The sequence below is a fragment of the Archocentrus centrarchus genome, chromosome 16 (assembly GCF_007364275.1).
Source record: "Archocentrus centrarchus isolate MPI-CPG fArcCen1 chromosome 16, fArcCen1, whole genome shotgun sequence".
Lineage (NCBI taxonomy): Eukaryota > Metazoa > Chordata > Actinopteri > Cichliformes > Cichlidae > Archocentrus > Archocentrus centrarchus.
This window is the reverse complement of record NC_044361.1, coordinates 8666813-8683008: the sequence shown is the minus strand read 5'-3', so window position 1 is coordinate 8683008 and position 16196 is coordinate 8666813. Positions and strand designations below refer to the sequence as shown.

The 16196-nt window shown below is 43.2% G+C and overlaps 1 protein-coding gene across 3 annotated transcripts in view; it reads left to right on the top strand.

The window, feature by feature from the left end:
* Nucleotides 1-10603, top strand: part of LOC115794099 (low-density lipoprotein receptor class A domain-containing protein 4) — a 253084-nt gene extending 242481 nt beyond the window's left edge. For all 3 annotated transcript variants that reach the window (XM_030749376.1, XM_030749375.1, XM_030749377.1), the window contains 3 exons: nucleotides 4843-4997; nucleotides 6655-6705; nucleotides 9756-10603. In XM_030749376.1, the coding sequence (XP_030605236.1) occupies nucleotides 4843-4997; nucleotides 6655-6705; nucleotides 9756-10343 (794 nt within the window). In that variant the 3' untranslated portion in view covers nucleotides 10344-10603. The remainder of the gene's footprint in view (nucleotides 1-4842; nucleotides 4998-6654; nucleotides 6706-9755) is intronic.
* The last annotated feature ends 5593 nt before the right edge of the window (nucleotides 10604-16196 follow it).

The window sequence follows — 16196 nt, the reverse complement described above, 5'->3', positions numbered from 1 at the left end:
TGCTGTGCATCTGACAGCTTCTTTCATCAGCAGGTCAGCTGAACTGTCTGACCTCCCGCTGCCTCCACCCGCCCACTACACACACACACACACACACACACTCACAGAGGTTACAGGGCTGTCACTGGGTTACTGTGTTTGTGCGCTCTCTCTCTCTAAGTTGTTTACCCTCTCTTTTAGTGTTTGGCTTTTTGCCTGTAGCACAGAATCTGCCAAGTACTGAAATCCTCTATGTTTGGGTTCATGTCAAGTCCAGCTACATCATTCCTTCTCTCCTTCCTCATTTCCCATCACCCCATTACTGTTGGCTCTTAAAATAAAGGTTTCTTTAAAAAAAACAAAAAAAAAACTACTCATTTATGTTCCTCAATGTAAACTATAAAACTGTGACTTTTCCTAGACCACAATGAAGATAATTGTTGTTTTAAGCTCTGCTAGATTTGTGTCGTCTTCTGAGTCACTTCCTGAGTCATGAAAATGGCTGCAGTTTAAAAAAAAAAAAAAACTCTTAAGAAGCCTGTGTTAAGCTGTACATAGTTAATTTTTATACTTTTTGACAGACCGAGCGGTCTGTTCGGTAGAATATAGATTAGTTTTGCTGTATCTGCTGCCCAAAGCATTTTTTACCAGTCCAATTAGATAAAAAGGAGCCCACTTGTCTTCTGGGAGTGAGACTTCATGCAAAATTGGCTTTAAATAACTATTTTTTTTAACACTCTGAAAGTACATTTGAATGTACCGTGTACACATTTTTCATGCTAAACCAATATTTTTGTTTTCCTTTTGTCTGGAAATCTATGGCAAGCACAAACAACAATGCCAAGACAGATGTTTGAAGGGTTTGCTGTGCAACATGGTCACTTTGACATGATTTGAATAAACTCAATGGCCTCTCTCCTTACCACAGCAGGAAAAAGCGTTAGGACGGCTGGCTTGCAATGCAAATGATTCATTCTGCTGAAGGAATAAGGGTGCTGCAGACGCCGGGCTGATATTGTTTTGACAAGTGGATTACTGTTGTAATAACATCAGACTGGTGCTGGTAATGCAGACTGCCAGCACACACTGTTCTCTGGATTGTGAGCGAGCCTGTGCTGTACGCTGTGTTCTGGAGCCTCTGAACTTGGGCGGATACTGGGTTCAGAGAGGATAGGTCTCCCCCTCGCCCCTACTTTTTCCCTCTCTTAGTAAGTCTCTCCTCCTCCCCACACTTCCTTCCTCTCTTCTCAACTTCTCCTCTGGCTTCCTTCCTCCCTGTCGTTCAGAGGAGAGGCCATTAACTACAGCCGCTGTACTTTTATTTTGCTTGAACTGTAAAAACATGAACTTGAGCTGTGAAAACATCCCCGCCTGTGCACTTCAGAAGAAGTACGCCAGCTTTGAGTCAGGCGTCTGCTTTGTGCAGCTTTTACAACAGCAGAAGGCAGAGTATGTGATATTTATCCAGCTGGCTTACAGGAGGGCCTGGTCGACTTGGTTTCCCAGAATGCTGCTCTCTGATTGAAAGCCTCCCTCCATCCCCTCCCTGTGGCTGCTGCGGTGAACACACAGGCCCAGGCTGGTAACTGGATGAAGCTCCAAAATGAACCAGGCAGCCCGACAACTGAACTTTCCAACACACTTCTTTATTTCACAGAGGACTGATGCGCCCAACCTGAGGAATGGGACACCCCACATATTCTATTGTCTTCTGTTTTAGTAACTTAACTATGTGATGGATTTCCATGAAATCTTGTACATACATTCTTTAAATGAGTAACGTACCTTGACAGAAGTTGGATAGATTGGTGCCGACGTTCATGTTCAGGAGGGGCAGCCGTCTGCCTCAACCAGCTGATGGGTGAGGGAAATGAGGAGCAATAAAAGAACACGAACGGGACCATGAAATATCCTGATAAAACAGAAACTACAGAACAAAAGTTAATGACATATAAACTCACAGTTAGTAAGAGCAAAGTGTTCCACTCATCAAAGGAAGTTCCTCAATCACCTGCACCTATAGCAGCGTTTCTAAGACATGATTCAAGGTCCCCTGAACCAGGTGTACAAGTCATTTTTATCAAAAAGGAGAGGTTGAAAAATCTTCAAACTAGTTTACTGTCCCCCCCAACCCAAACTGCCACCCATTCGACTGTTGGGAACTCTAAAAGCCACAAGTAAGCTTGCACTTCTGCTCCAGTGGGAAAATATGAGGTCTTGGAGATGAGATGGGCTGTAAGGTTTAATGATGGTTTGGTTTGTCGTGGCTTGGCGCAGCTTTCCTCCACAATGTTATGTTACCATAACATTGTGGAGGAAGAGTCAAGAGTTCACCTCGACTCTCAGCACTCCCCTCAGTCTTACCTGTTAAATATTTGGTGACTCATATTGTAATGAAGAGCTTATTACCTTAGTTTCAAATGTCTGTGGTGAGAAAGAGGCTCGGTCATCATTTTCCACTAATGTTGTTACTGACTGTGTCATTTCAGTAAATTTGCTTAATTATACTACTAAATCCACGTTTGAGGCCATTTCACCACCTCACTTTTTTTTCTCAAAAGAAAAGTTATGGAGCTTCTCCGTCGCTGTTGCAGTGACTGCCTCTTTGCTCTTTGGCGGTTAATGTCGGTTGGTTTCACTGGTTTAGGTTTCATTCCTTCGCAGCCCCCCCCCCCAACCCAACCCCACCCCCTGTGGTTTTCTCTAGCTGGCCTTGTTCCTCTCACTCCTGCCCCGCCCTGTGGCTGCTGTGGTGAAGCAGAGGCAGGTTTGGGTGGGTTTTACATTTCAGCCCAGCCTTGACTCTAACCCACCCTAATGCAGACAAATAAGCCAGGGAGGATTACTTAGGCTGGGAAGGCTGAGATAGGTTGGGTTTAACTGGCCGTCTTTCATTTCTGGTCATCTTCTTTGTTCCTGATATTTAAAGAATTCATAAGGTATTCTGTTACTGAATTCTCTTCATTTCTTCTTGTTTTTGGATTTTCACACTCTGCTTACTTTTCTTCACCTAATGCCAGCCTTGCCACTTCAAAAGCTGTCCAGGTGAATTGTGGGTAATGTGCTCCAAAAATTGCACAGTGCTTTGTGAAGAAATTGTTGCCCGAATTGAGGCATTGTTGCTCAAATAGCGGAGTGTACATTGAGTCATTGTTCATACGGAGCTACACACACACACACACACACACACAGACAGTGCAGTGAGCAAGAGTGTGAGTCAGAGGTCAGACTGGGTGCCAAGACCAGACAAGGTCAAGATTTCTACTCAGAACAACATGCAACAAAACGGTGTCGGACTGCAGACAGAGGCAGGGAGTGGAGAGAGGGATAAACAGAGGAGAGGAGAGAACAAAGAATGAGAAACGCAGGGAATGGATGATGGTTGGTGAGGGAAGAATGCAAAGAGACTGATGAAAGGCAGGAGGAGTTGGAAGACTGCAAGAAGAGGCATGTAGGCGAGAAAGAGGAGGATGTCGGGATGGGGTTTAGAGGAAAGATGGAGAAAGCGATTGTGGGTGAGCTGAGATACAAGCAGGGCATAAAGAGGAGCAAGAGGGCATGAAACAATGAACAAGAGACGAGAGGCAGACGTGAGTGAAAAGCGGCGATCATTGTGTCTCCCGGTGGTGCCCTGATCTGGGAGGTCATACCACATCAGCTCGGGGGTGTGTGTGTGGCACAGAACACCAGTTATTCAGTGTCTCCACAAAGGAACCAGTGTGTGCTGGGACAGACTCCGCAGTCTCAACACTCATCCTCTTTTTTTTGTGATTTGAAGCTTTCCTCTGTAGATTCCTCAGCCAGCCACACATGTATCCGTATACTGTGTAAACCGCACATACACTCAGACACTCTGAGACACACCGACTTGGAGTTTGACCTGTGCTACCCTCTGCTGGTGAATGTGCGTTAGAACAGACATTCAGCTCAGTTGTGGTTGAAGTCAGCAGTTCTCACCGTGAGTTCTGGAGCCTTTTAATAATTTCACATGATCTCCATCAGCAGAAAGATTTCAAAATCTTTCTGCTGATATGAAATTGGCGGTACGAAATTGTCCTGGATGACCTGTACGGTTAATGTTAATGTCAATTCCAGGATCATAAAACCTGAAGCAGCTCAGTTGAATTCAGCCTGTGTTCATTTTAGAGCTGGGAAAAAAGGGCCTGAAAATATGCTTGTAACTATGTTAATCTTGGATTCATCTGTTTAGTGTGAGAGTGCTCCCCTTGTTTGCAATTTCTATCACTGTAAATGGAAATGGTGGTTTTAGCATCCCTACTACATCTCTCAATGCTCACATAACTGTAAGGAAAATTATTATTTGCAAAGTGCTAATTAGGGGTCTGCAATCAGGCTAAAAGCTCACATGATGTTATTTTGAGTTAGAATCTCTGTCAGCAATCTAAATCTCAGTTGTCCCCACAGACTTAGCTGATCATATGATGAACATCATTTCCTGCATAAAAAGCCTCTCACTACTAAAAGACTGAAGGTCCTGATCACAAATCTCTGCATCCTGCTTTTCATTTAATTCAGAAATTTTTAACATGAAGTGGTGATTCCTGTCTTCATTGTTTTGGTACTTCTTTCACAATGTTGATCCACTTGCCAGCATTGTTTATCCTCCATACTGTTGTCTGTGGAACTTAAAACTTTCAAGATGTGCAATGAGCTGCTTCATAAATTTGTCACAGCCAGTGACGCTTCTGCACATTTCATGTGTGGCAGGAAAGTTGGTGTGTTTAGTGACATGATCTGTATGGATCAAATTTTAAGATCATCCAAAATATATGCTCCTCAGATGTGAACCCGCCTCATAAATGTTCGATGCTAATTCTCCTCTCTCTTCATGTTTTTGCGCAGCTGAACTGGAGTTTGTTCAGATCATCATCATCATCGTGGTGATGACGGTGATGGTGGTGGTGATCATCTGCCTGCTCAACCACTACAAGCTCTCCACCTGGTCCTTCATAACGAGGCAGAGCCAGGCCCGCAGGCATGACCATGCCCTACAGCAGGTCGGTGTGGGGGTGTGGGTGGGTGGTTGAGAGACGGAAAAAAAAAGTGCTAAAAAGAGACTGTTTGTTTGTGTTGGTTGTATTTAGTCGCTCAGGCAGCGCTGTTCTCCCAGCATCCATGCCAGTAACATTTTGATCTAAAGCCGTGCGTGCGTGTGTGTTCATCTGTTCTCACTGAATGTCCCCAGCCATTGTGACAGTACATTTCTGTATTTCGGCAGCAGGACAAACATAGCTTACCAGTATGTTCCCAGTAAAGCTGTGCAGAGCTAAATGAATCCTTTTATCCCAGTCGGAGTTTCTGTCCCAGTTTCAGCGAGGTAATGGCTTTGCTCACGTCTGTTAGGTGAACTTGCTGAATTGGTTTCTTCAGAGCCAGACTCTGTCAGGCCTTGATGTTTAATTCACTACACCGCCGTCTAGACAGCAGCCGCTCTGCCCCAGTACTGACATGTAGACAAACACACAAGCGTATATACGCATTGCAAATTTGCATGCATTGAAATGGGTACAGATCCAGAACATGCTGCATTGTGGATCCATCGACAACTTCAGCTTAATGATTTGTCAGCTTTGTTATGCTGTTACCAATTATTCTAATGTTACCATTCAGCTAATAAGCTCTCCTTTTTGATTTCTCCTGCCGCACTGTGCTCAGTGCCATCCAATCAAAGCGAGATACAAAGCAAAAGATGCAACATCAGAAAGCAACAAGCCCACAGAGCGCAAATTGGAAGAATAGCCGATGGCCTTTGCCCCTAAAAGATGCATGAATAAACAGTATTTATGCATGTTTGTGCTCCTTCTCATGTTCCTTTTTTTTCCCCACTAAATATTGTTGACTGTGTCATCTGAGAAAAGATCCTCCAGTCAAACGTAGATGAAGGGGAAACTGCAGTTATTTGACAGTTGTGTTTATTTGTTGGCGCTTTTATCCTGCCTATTTTTAAGACAGGAGCCTTCTGTCTTTTGTTGTGCTCGCTCCCAAACAGGGCAGAGTTTTGGGTTTGAAGCCATCAGGCGTTTCTCAGTGCTGCTTTTTTATCTTTTGTGTCCTCGTTAAGTTGTTACTTTTTTGGTGTTTTTTTTTTTCTTTCTTTTTGTTGAAAAGTAAGAGTTTGTTTCGTCAGCTTAATGGTGTCACTTAAAAAAAACATTTCAGACACAGCAAACAACAAAGCTGTAGTAACTACAACATTATCAGTAGCAGTAAATCTAACATCTAGAGCCTATCCAGCTGTCATAGGACAAGGCTTTGGACAGGGCTTGTCAAATACAAGTGCTGAGGGAGCGCTCAGCCAGTACTGGATATTTGGGGTGATTTAATAAATATATTTGGCAAAATTTTGTTATATTGGGAGCTGCTCACCTGAACCAACTATGTGATGACACAATTTCTAAATTTTCTCAAATATCCCCATCGCAAACAACCCAAAAAAAAGAACTAAAAGGTCAGCATCGGCTATTGGTCATTTTGTCATTTTAGATATTAGTGTTGACCCAAAATTTCCCAGTCGGTGCATTCTGATTAAATTATTCTTTCTGTAAATGACCTGAAAATCCCACTAAAGTGCAAACAAAACTACTTACAAGCTTCAAACCACTTGAGACCTCTTTAAATCTTTGCCTTCTTCTTTATTTGTGTCTCGATGTGCAGGACGGGTGTCTGTGGCCTTCAGACAGTGGCTCACGGCAAGGTGCCTCAGAGGTAAGACCAGCACACTGGCCCCTGATAGACACTAACATCTTTCTTGTCTTACATGGCAGGAGCCTTGAATTGTGTAATGTATAAAGGACTGACTAGAAACTATAAATACACTCTTGCCAGCCTAGCAACTATAAGGCTACAACCAACACATATGCAACACTTTCTGTAAAAGAAAACAATTACACTGATGGTCTCTCCAAGCGCACACACACAAAAAAATGTGAACATGCGGTGGTGTTGTCACCAAATACAAGACAACCCTACACATTCTCTTGCTGAATTGTCATTGTCAAGTAGCTGTGTAGCCTTAGGGGCCTACATATGTAACCAGAAATCCCCTCTGACCCCTACGCCGTAACCTCTCGAGAAATGTAGCCACACGTCAGGTCGACGCAGCCAGCAAGGATTGCAATCACCGTGTAGGGTTCAGAGGGGCTTTCCAGTTACGTACGTAGGCCTCGCAAAGATCTGACGCAGAAGCATAATTCAGGCCATAAAATCTTCACAACAAATACAAAAATACAACAGAATTTCATACCATTTAGTTTTCTAAATGGTATGAAAAGAACATAGATGATAATAAGAGTACATTTAACAGTTTGGCATTCAGAGCCAGCATTGAGAAAAGTGCAGTCTGCAAAGATGCTAATTAAAAGGAATAAAACAGAGAAAGGAGACCTGAACCCACTCAGGAATGTCTTTTGTCTAATCTACATGCTTTACTTGCATATAAAAGACATCCGTCTCCACTCGGCTCTTCTTTCTTTCTTTCTTTCTTTGTTGGCTTATTTATCAGAACTTGCCCTTGTAGAATTGTTTTGTGGTTCAGTCGGTGCCCAGAGATCCTGACATGTGCGTTTTGGTTGCTGGTAAATATTTGATCGTGCAGAAATTGGAGCTCGTACACTTATGTTGCAGTGGGTATGGCTGGCACTGTACTCCAAAACAAAATCAAAATTGGCATGTTCTCAAAGACTCATGAATACAGAAGCGCAAACAAATGCCCGTATACTCATTGTGACTGGTGATCTGATCTCTTAATGGCGTTCACGGCAGATGGAGGAGCTTACGAATCAGGGTTGGAAGAGACGCACTGGGAGAACGCTGAGTTCAAAGAAGGCTGGAAAATCACATGGTCGTATTGATTAGTTGCAGATAATAGTATATTGAGGCTATGTGAAAGTTTTGGCTGGCAAGTATGCAGGCACTTTGGCAATCTGTGCTGGCTTGTAGGGGCTTATAGCACCAAAATGAACTTGGATTTAAAGTACCCCACCATTTATGTGTGTGAGAGAGAGAGAAAGGGAGGTGAAAACAGCGTCTGTACCCAGAGAGACCCGGAAACGAAGGAAAAGGCAATGGAGAGATGAGCGCAGAGGGATACGCAGCCAGCGAGTGTGGGTGGCTGATAGATGCAGGGATGGGGGCTGAGTGTTTGTGTGGCGGGGTGGGGGGTTGGATGGTTTTTGGTGCGTCATTAATCAGCAACACCTCCCCTGACACTGTCTAGACAGCCGTCTGAGAGCTGCCCTGCTCTGCTGCGCTCTGCTCCCTCTATCAGCAGCACACCTTTCTTCCCCCCCGCCGTCTGTCTATCTGTCTATCTCGGTACTTTCTCTCTCTGTTCTGTTCCTTTCTGCCTTCAGCTCTCTTTCCCTCCTCGCTCTCTTTATCTCCCCGACTCTTTCTTCTCCTCTCCTTTCTGTACTCTTTCTTTCTCTCTCCTTATCTCGGTAGCCTTTCTTTTTAATCCTTTCAGTTCCACTCTTTCCCTCACTCCGTCTCTCCATTTCAATTGCCCTGATCCTAAACCCCCAACACCACCCCCAGCCCCCGTCTGTTGTTCGCTCCACCCAGACTGCCTTGTCAGTGGGGGTTGGCTATTAGAGCCGCAGTCACTAATTGAAATGGGTTCCCTCTGATAATGACTCTACACAGTGGAAATGTGTGGAATTGGATAGAAATGTGAGAAATGAAGAAATGGATCATGCTGTCACAGTCTGAAGAGTTAATTGAGGTGAAGATCTCTGACAAAAGCTGGTGGATGAACCGGTGTGTTGAATGCTGTTCTGTTTGAGCAGGAGATCTTTTCTTCCTTTTTACTGTAATTACACCATAATGTCTGTGAGACAGCAGCGTGTGCTGTTGCTGCACCAGGACCATCATTCATTAGACAGTTTGCAGTGTCATTGGTTAGACTTGATCTAAACGTATGCTCTACACAGTTGGCTACACAGATGATGTACAGATGTTTTCTTATTTTACATCTTCTCTCCTCTGAAATTGCACCGTGTATGGTGAAATGCTTTTTATGCAGACAGCATCATGTGACTTGCCATAAGGCCATATGTGGCTTACAAATCACTGTTAACAAAATATAATAACTATCAAATAAAGGAGCTGTACTGTAAGGATATAACTGCTGAACTCTTAATAGTTATGGCTGTGCGGTTGTACTGAGTTGGCATTTTTATGGAGCTGTGTATTTTAAATTTCTAAAAAAAAAAAATGACTGCTAATTAATCTGCATGAAATAATTATCTTTGTTGAAGTCACTTAACAAATAAAAATGAGAAACATGTGATGGTTCCAGCCTCATTGCTAATTTAATAAATTTTGGTTTTGGACGGCAGTCCAGATGAGAGGCAACTTGACCGTTTTGACCTTTGAACTTGGATCATTAGTTTTTGCTGCTACAGTGTAATTAACTCACAGAGCTGATTAATAGTTAAGAATAATTGATCATGAAAGTGATTTTAAGCATCAGCTCTTGTCAGAATTAATTATTCCAAAACAATCTGATTAAAACACTGAGTTTTATAGCTAAAACAGTGAATCACAGCTCATTGCACCAAAAATCAGTTTTAGTTATTTTTGTCTTATATATGTATAAGAAAGATATTGGTATTAATATTGAGATTGATAACTTAACCATACTGACATCCTTTTGTCTTTCCTCTTCCTTTTCTCCTCTTTCACACTTCCTTCCTTTTTTAAATTTTTTTTTTTATATCACCTTTCCTTCCTTTCTCTCGCTCTCTTTCTCTCAGGTATTATATGCTCCCCAGGCCAGGGATCGCTTCACTGCTCCCTCCTTCATGCAGCGTGACCGCTTCAGCCGTTTCCAGCCCACCTACCCCTACCTGCAGCATCAGATCGACCTGCCGCCCACCATCTCTTTGTCGGATGGGGAGGAGCCCCCACCCTACCAGGGGCCCTGCACCCTCCAACTCCGTGACCCTGAGCAGCAGATGGAGCTCAACCGTGAGTCGGTGAGGGCACCGCCCAACCGGACCATCTACGACAGTGACTTGATCGACATGGGAGGAGGTGGGAGTCTAGGAGGGGGAGGAGGGGCAGGGATTGGGGGTGGCGGCCCAAGGCCGCCCAGCAGTAACTCGGGCATCAGTGCGGCCAACTCCAGCAGCCACGGGCGTATGGAGGGCCCCCCGCCAGCATACAGCGAGGTGATGGGCCACTACCCCGGCTCAGCATTCTTTCTACACCAGCACAGCAATAACCAGAGGGTGGGGAGGTCGGGGGGGCTGGGGAGCAGGACGATCCAGCAGCAGAGCCAATCAGAAAGCACAATTGTACCTGCCAAGGCCAAGGATGGCCAACCAGAGGACTTGGTGTGAAGAAAATGAGAGGGGGAAGGTGGGGCCGCCCATCCCAGACTGAGAACTGCGTCTCTTGTTCACCCCAGACCACCTGTAAGCCGTGGTCTCTCTTATCACTCTCTGTCTCTCATGTCCTCTCTCCACACTCCCATGCACAAACAAATATCAACCTTAGCTACAAGAAAACAAGCAAAGAGAAACCAAGAACTGATTTCATTTAATTCACACGTTAGAAATTCAAACAGCTAGCACTGCTGGGGCAGGATGTATGCACTGTGTGGAGACTTCTTTTTTCTTCATTTTATGGAAGAACCACACTGCTAGCACAGATTGAATCAATTTTCTCTTTTTTGCCCCCTCGGGTGACGGCGCTGTCCCCAGGAACTGAGGAGGAAATTTTTGTTTTGTTTTGTTTTCTTCACATTGTTTTTTTTTTTTTTTTTTGGACCGGGATCTGTGCACAAAGCGAGAACTGAGAATCAAGGACTTTACAGAGAACACAACAAAACAAGAGACTCACAAACCCAAATCTTAGTGCCAAGGTTCATAAGGAAGCAAAACAAAGGGGGGAAAATGACTTGTTTTAACAGTAAGAACACAAAAGAAAAGTTATCTCAAAGTTGCACTATCTTTTTGTTGTAAAAGAGAAGAGGGAAATGATGTTATAACAGTGACGTTTTTAATTTCCTGTTGTTTTTGTTTAGGTTTGTTTGTCTGTTTGTTTTTTGGCCTTTTCATGAATGGACTGATTGACTGAACTTTGGCTCCAAAGTTGTTTTAAACAGCTGTGAGCAAAAAACAACAATAACTAAAAAAAAAAAACCCAACAACAACAAAAAAAAAAAAAAGTATTATAAGCTTATGTCCTTCCTGTTTTGAAAACCGCAAGAAATACTTGTACCCAGCCTAAACATCTCTGTCTGCTTACACCACAGGCACAGTGAGACTTAGTAAGAGAATAACCTGTACTGCTTCACGTCTGTGTTCACTTCAGGGGAAGCTAATCTGCCTCGCGAGCAGCTGCTGGATAGACGGCATATTATAACGAACCACCAGAGGAAGTGAGCAAAGATTAGATTTTAAATGCAGTTTGGTGAGATTTGATCTGATCCAGGCTGATGTTTGTGGGATATCTGGCCCGGCTGGTTTGAGGTCAAGTAAAACACCCCTTAAAAAGAGTCTATCTAGCAGCGTGGTCAGAGCAGATTCTTCTCATTTCGAATCTATCCCGACCTGACACTTCCTCTTCCCCATTTCCTGCATCTGGGCCCCCCCCCCTCACTTCCCCAAATGCTCATCTTGACATGCACAGTGCATTCTGCCAACAGCCACACTGAACTTGAACCCACAACGAAAACACAAAACAAACAAAACGATGAAGAAAAAAAAAAAAAAGAAGGCTCGGCTCTCCGTCTTCACATTTCTAAAGCCACAAAAGATGACACAAAGTGAAGATTCCTGTCTGCGTGTGTCAGCACTGCGATCAGGTTTTTGAACGAAAACTGTCTGTGGTCAAAGTCAAAGGGCTATGGGAGGGTCCTTTTTGTAAAAGAAACAAAAACCTTTTTGAAAATCTAGCCTTTTCTCTGCTCATCGTTGCCTTCTCCTCTGCTCTTGCGCTTTATCTTTCTCTCTTTCTTGTTTGCGCCAGCGCCCCCTGCCCCCTCCTCCCATCCCTGCTTTCTAACGGTGTGTCTGTTAAACACTGTTCATCATCACTCCTTCCATCCATCCATGTGCAGAAAAAGTGCGATCAAATGATGCAGAGTCCGCCAAGCCCTTTAAAGTGGAGACTGGAGTGGAGCCCTCGTTTGGCAGCGTGCTAGTGCAGTCCTCTCCTCACTGTATAAGTGTATACACACGTGTGTTTGTTGGTCAGACTTTTTAACAACACAGAAGAGCACTTAATGTTCCTGCAGGAGTTTTGTGTGTGTGTGTGTGTGTGTGTGTGTGTGTGTGTGTGTGTGTGTGTGTGTGTGTGTGTGTGTGTGTGTGTGTGTGTGTGTGTGTGTAACTAAATGATTTATTAACTGACTTCTTTGAGTTTCAAGATTCAAGGACACATTGCTTCTTTGAAAACGTCCTTATTAACACAACTTCTGTTTAACTTTCACTGGAATACTGTGGAGTGTCTCTCTTAAAAAGCCAGAATGCTCGATGCTTGATTATCACAGTGCAGAGGCGACATCACCGTGAGGCTCAAAGAAAGCGCACACATCCAGCAAACCCCACAGATTCCAGTCCAGCTCCATAAAGAGAGCCCCACCCGTGAGTCTCCGTTCCATACTGCATACTGATCCCAGGCCTCAGCATGTTAGCATGTACGCTAAAAGTGCTTCTTTTTTTTGAGCGGAGTGCAGTCTTTATGGTTCCTCAATGTATAAAAAAAAAGAAGAAGAAAAAGAAATGAAATCTTTGCTTTCTTTTCAAGATCAGAGGACAAGGCTGTTTGAATTGTATGTTTTTTCTCACTCTCAACAAATCCCATGAAAAGTGTCTAAATACTTTTTGACCTCCTTAGCCTATCTGTAGCACTCAGGCCCATTCATTTCCCTTGAAGACACACAGTATTTAAAAAAAAAAGAAAAAAAGATACATTTTGACTCAAGGTTAAATTACTGTCTTTCTTGTTGAACTGGAGTTGAACTAAAATCCATCTGTTGTCATATTATTAAAGTTCCTTACGTGACCATGACAGACTTGTTTTTGTGAGGGAGATGCTGATAAGCGGTGGAAGGCTATAGAGAGGTAGTTAGTGGACCTTTTTTTTTTTCTTTTCTTTTCTTTTAATCCAACTAGTCTTCAGTGTGAGGCTCACAGGAAAGTGGGTTCAGCGATGGCCTGAAACACCTGGACACTGCACGTGATTTGTGTGGTTGACAACTATATTTAACATTTGATGTTCTAGTGGGTACTAGAACACCCACAGGAAGGCTGTACTGAGTCCATATAAACAACAGTGTGTTCCTGGTAATGAAGGAACACGCTGCCCGGTGCGGTTTACTGATGTGTTGTTCAGCAGCAGTCGAGCTCATGGGAATATGATACAACCATGTTTCCAGAAGAGGTGGCATGCTGTGTAAAATGTAAATTTAAAAAAAACATGCAGCCGCTGTAAATCGTTTTGTTTTTGTGTATTTTGAATTTGCTGCCAACATGTTTCTGAGAGGTTGAAGCTTATTGGCAACAGGTCAGTAACATCTTTTTAATTTTGTGATTTTTTTTTTTTTTTTTTTTTTTTAACCAACCTGTTACCACTTAGGACTTCTGAGAGGCTTTCAGGAGTAAAGATGGTGAGCAATACAGTCCTCTGAAAGACTGCAAGTTTCAGCAGTTCTCTGTGCTCGTGGTCTCTCCAGTGAAGGCTCTGCTTATTTCAGCAAGGCAGTGTTTTTCTTGGTTGTGAGCTGTGTTGCTGGGATCAAACTGAAAGATTAGTTCTTTTGATATTTCCTCTTTTAAACTCTATACAGTCTTTAAATTGTTGCATTCAGTTTTTAACATTTCACGCTGCAGCCCAGCTTCTGTTTGTGGCATGCAGGGGTCAGGCTTGGAAGCACGCAGCGCTTGTTATTAGAATCATTGTTGGTTTGAATCTTTTCATGGGATTTGTTGACAAAGAAAAATATGCTGTAACGCCAGACTGAACATCTTTTATCACTCAAAACAGAAAAAACTTTGTCTTGTATGCCGAATTGATGGCATCGTGCCAAACAGCTGAGGTGAATTCTGTTAGAAACACGTGAGCAGGAGAAAGCAAGCGGATCATGTATGGCTGTATCCTCTCCTTCCACACTCATGTCTGATTTTTGCCCTCCAGACTCATTTATAAGGAAGTTTGGGTCCGTTTGTGTTTGTTTGAATGTCCCGGTTATGATCAAATGACTCTAAGGTTTTGTGTGTGTGTGAGTGAGTGTGTGTGTGTGTGTGTGTGTGTGTTTGTTATTACATCGCTGCTGCTATTGCTGTCGCTGCTGCTACTGTTGTTGCTACTGCTGTTGCTACTGCTGCTTCTCATCCTCACCCCAACCCGCCCAAAGTCTTTCTATCAAAGCCCCCATCAACCAAAAGGAGAGAAATCGGGCCGTTTGCAGTCAAAGCCACAAGTATTGAGACATGCCAGGCTTGTGTTCAAACACTTTGACTTCAGATAAGCAGAGGTGTGTTTAGCACTGCAAAGATTGTCCCAACACTTTTGGCCTTTTGACCAAATCTACATTTGTTCCCCTGTTTGGTCTTTCTCTTCTTTTTCTCGGCTTGTTCTTTCTACGCAGTCATAGCTTGTAAATGGAGGATATAAAGATGAATTTTATGTTTTCTACAAGGAGGTTTGCATGTTACTATTATGTGAGTAAATAAGGTGCCTAATGTTCATGTTTGAGCAGACCACGCCTCAGTCAGACTGCTGCTCGGAATCCGTGCAGGTGGCTTCATCGCCGCCTGTCTGGCAGAATAGAGAAGCAGTATGCGAGGACTGCCAAAAGCGATCCTTTGGTTTTTGTTTTTGTTCTGTTTCCTAAAGTCGTGGACAGATAAGCCTGCTCCGACATTTAGCATTCAGGGGCATTCTCAAGCTCTTGTTAATTTAGCGACCCCCATGAGCAACGGTGTGCCTGTTTCCAAACTTGCTGCTCCACCTCGAACAATTTTATTTTATTTTTTTTAAGCTCTGAGTGCGGCAGTTACGAGCGTGCTCACCCGGCCATTGTGCCAGACAGGAACGGTCACTCCCAGAGAAGCCACTGAAGCCATTCCAAGCAGTAATGTGACCAGCGTGTGGAGCAGACATAGGAACCCACTTGCACTCAAAAAGCTCCCACCTTTGTTGTGCCTCACTTCCAACGGTGCTTTTTTCAGTAGTCTGTCTTTCTTTATGTTTGTTTGTAAGGTGCTGTATATAACTTGAATATATTATGCACATATCCTACCCAATGGGTAGAAACCACAAAAAGATGTTGTGAATAATGTAATATAATGTATAGACGATATAAGAATTTTAAGAAGGCAGCATCAAATTTGTAAATGCCTACAGTTAAAAACGTGCTTTGTCTTTTTTTCCTTTTTTTTTATGAGAAAACATGGTTTGCAAAGTATGCTTAGAAAATGGTTGCAACACAAATACAAATTACTACTTAATAATATTTTGCTATAAATAGTAGTCTGTTATGATAAGGATGAGAGAACCTCTGGATTAAGGACGCTGTTGAGAAACAATATTCACTTGTTTATTGGAGTTTTCTGTCACAGTGCCAGCCATTTTTCAGGTATTGGCTGCTGATTTTCTTTTTTCGACCAACTAACAAATGTATAGCTCTATTATACAGATCTTTTAAGAAAACGTATATCACACACAGACACACAGGTCAGTTGGTGGTTTATGGCCCAGCTTCAGCCACTTTGTAAACAGTCTCATTGGGAAGATGACCGCTGCCCGCACACACACACGAGAGCCGTCGAGCACTTCTTCGTGAACCGGGAGAGTGTGCTCCTCCGTACCTCTGAGTTCAGTTCTTTAGACCTGCCAAAGTGTAAAACCTGTTGAGCGCACACGGCTCATCTGCTTATAGGTCTGGCTGGATGTTGGACTCTGGCTATTAAAGCATTTCAGATCTAGTTTTTAATTGCACGGTTGTTGAAGGGGAAAACCATCAGTGGAGGCAAAAAAAAAAAAAATGCATCTAATGGTTAAGTTTGGAAAGTTGCACCAGCGTGACACGAGTGAGGGGGAAAAGCCGTTAAGTTTGTTTTTTCTTCTATTTTTCATGATTATTTTCTACATTACAATGTTATATGTGGCACAGTATATTCAGACAAAAGTCATGTTTAATCTGCAGTCAGTTTATTTACAGTATGTACTGAAAATAACTCCAC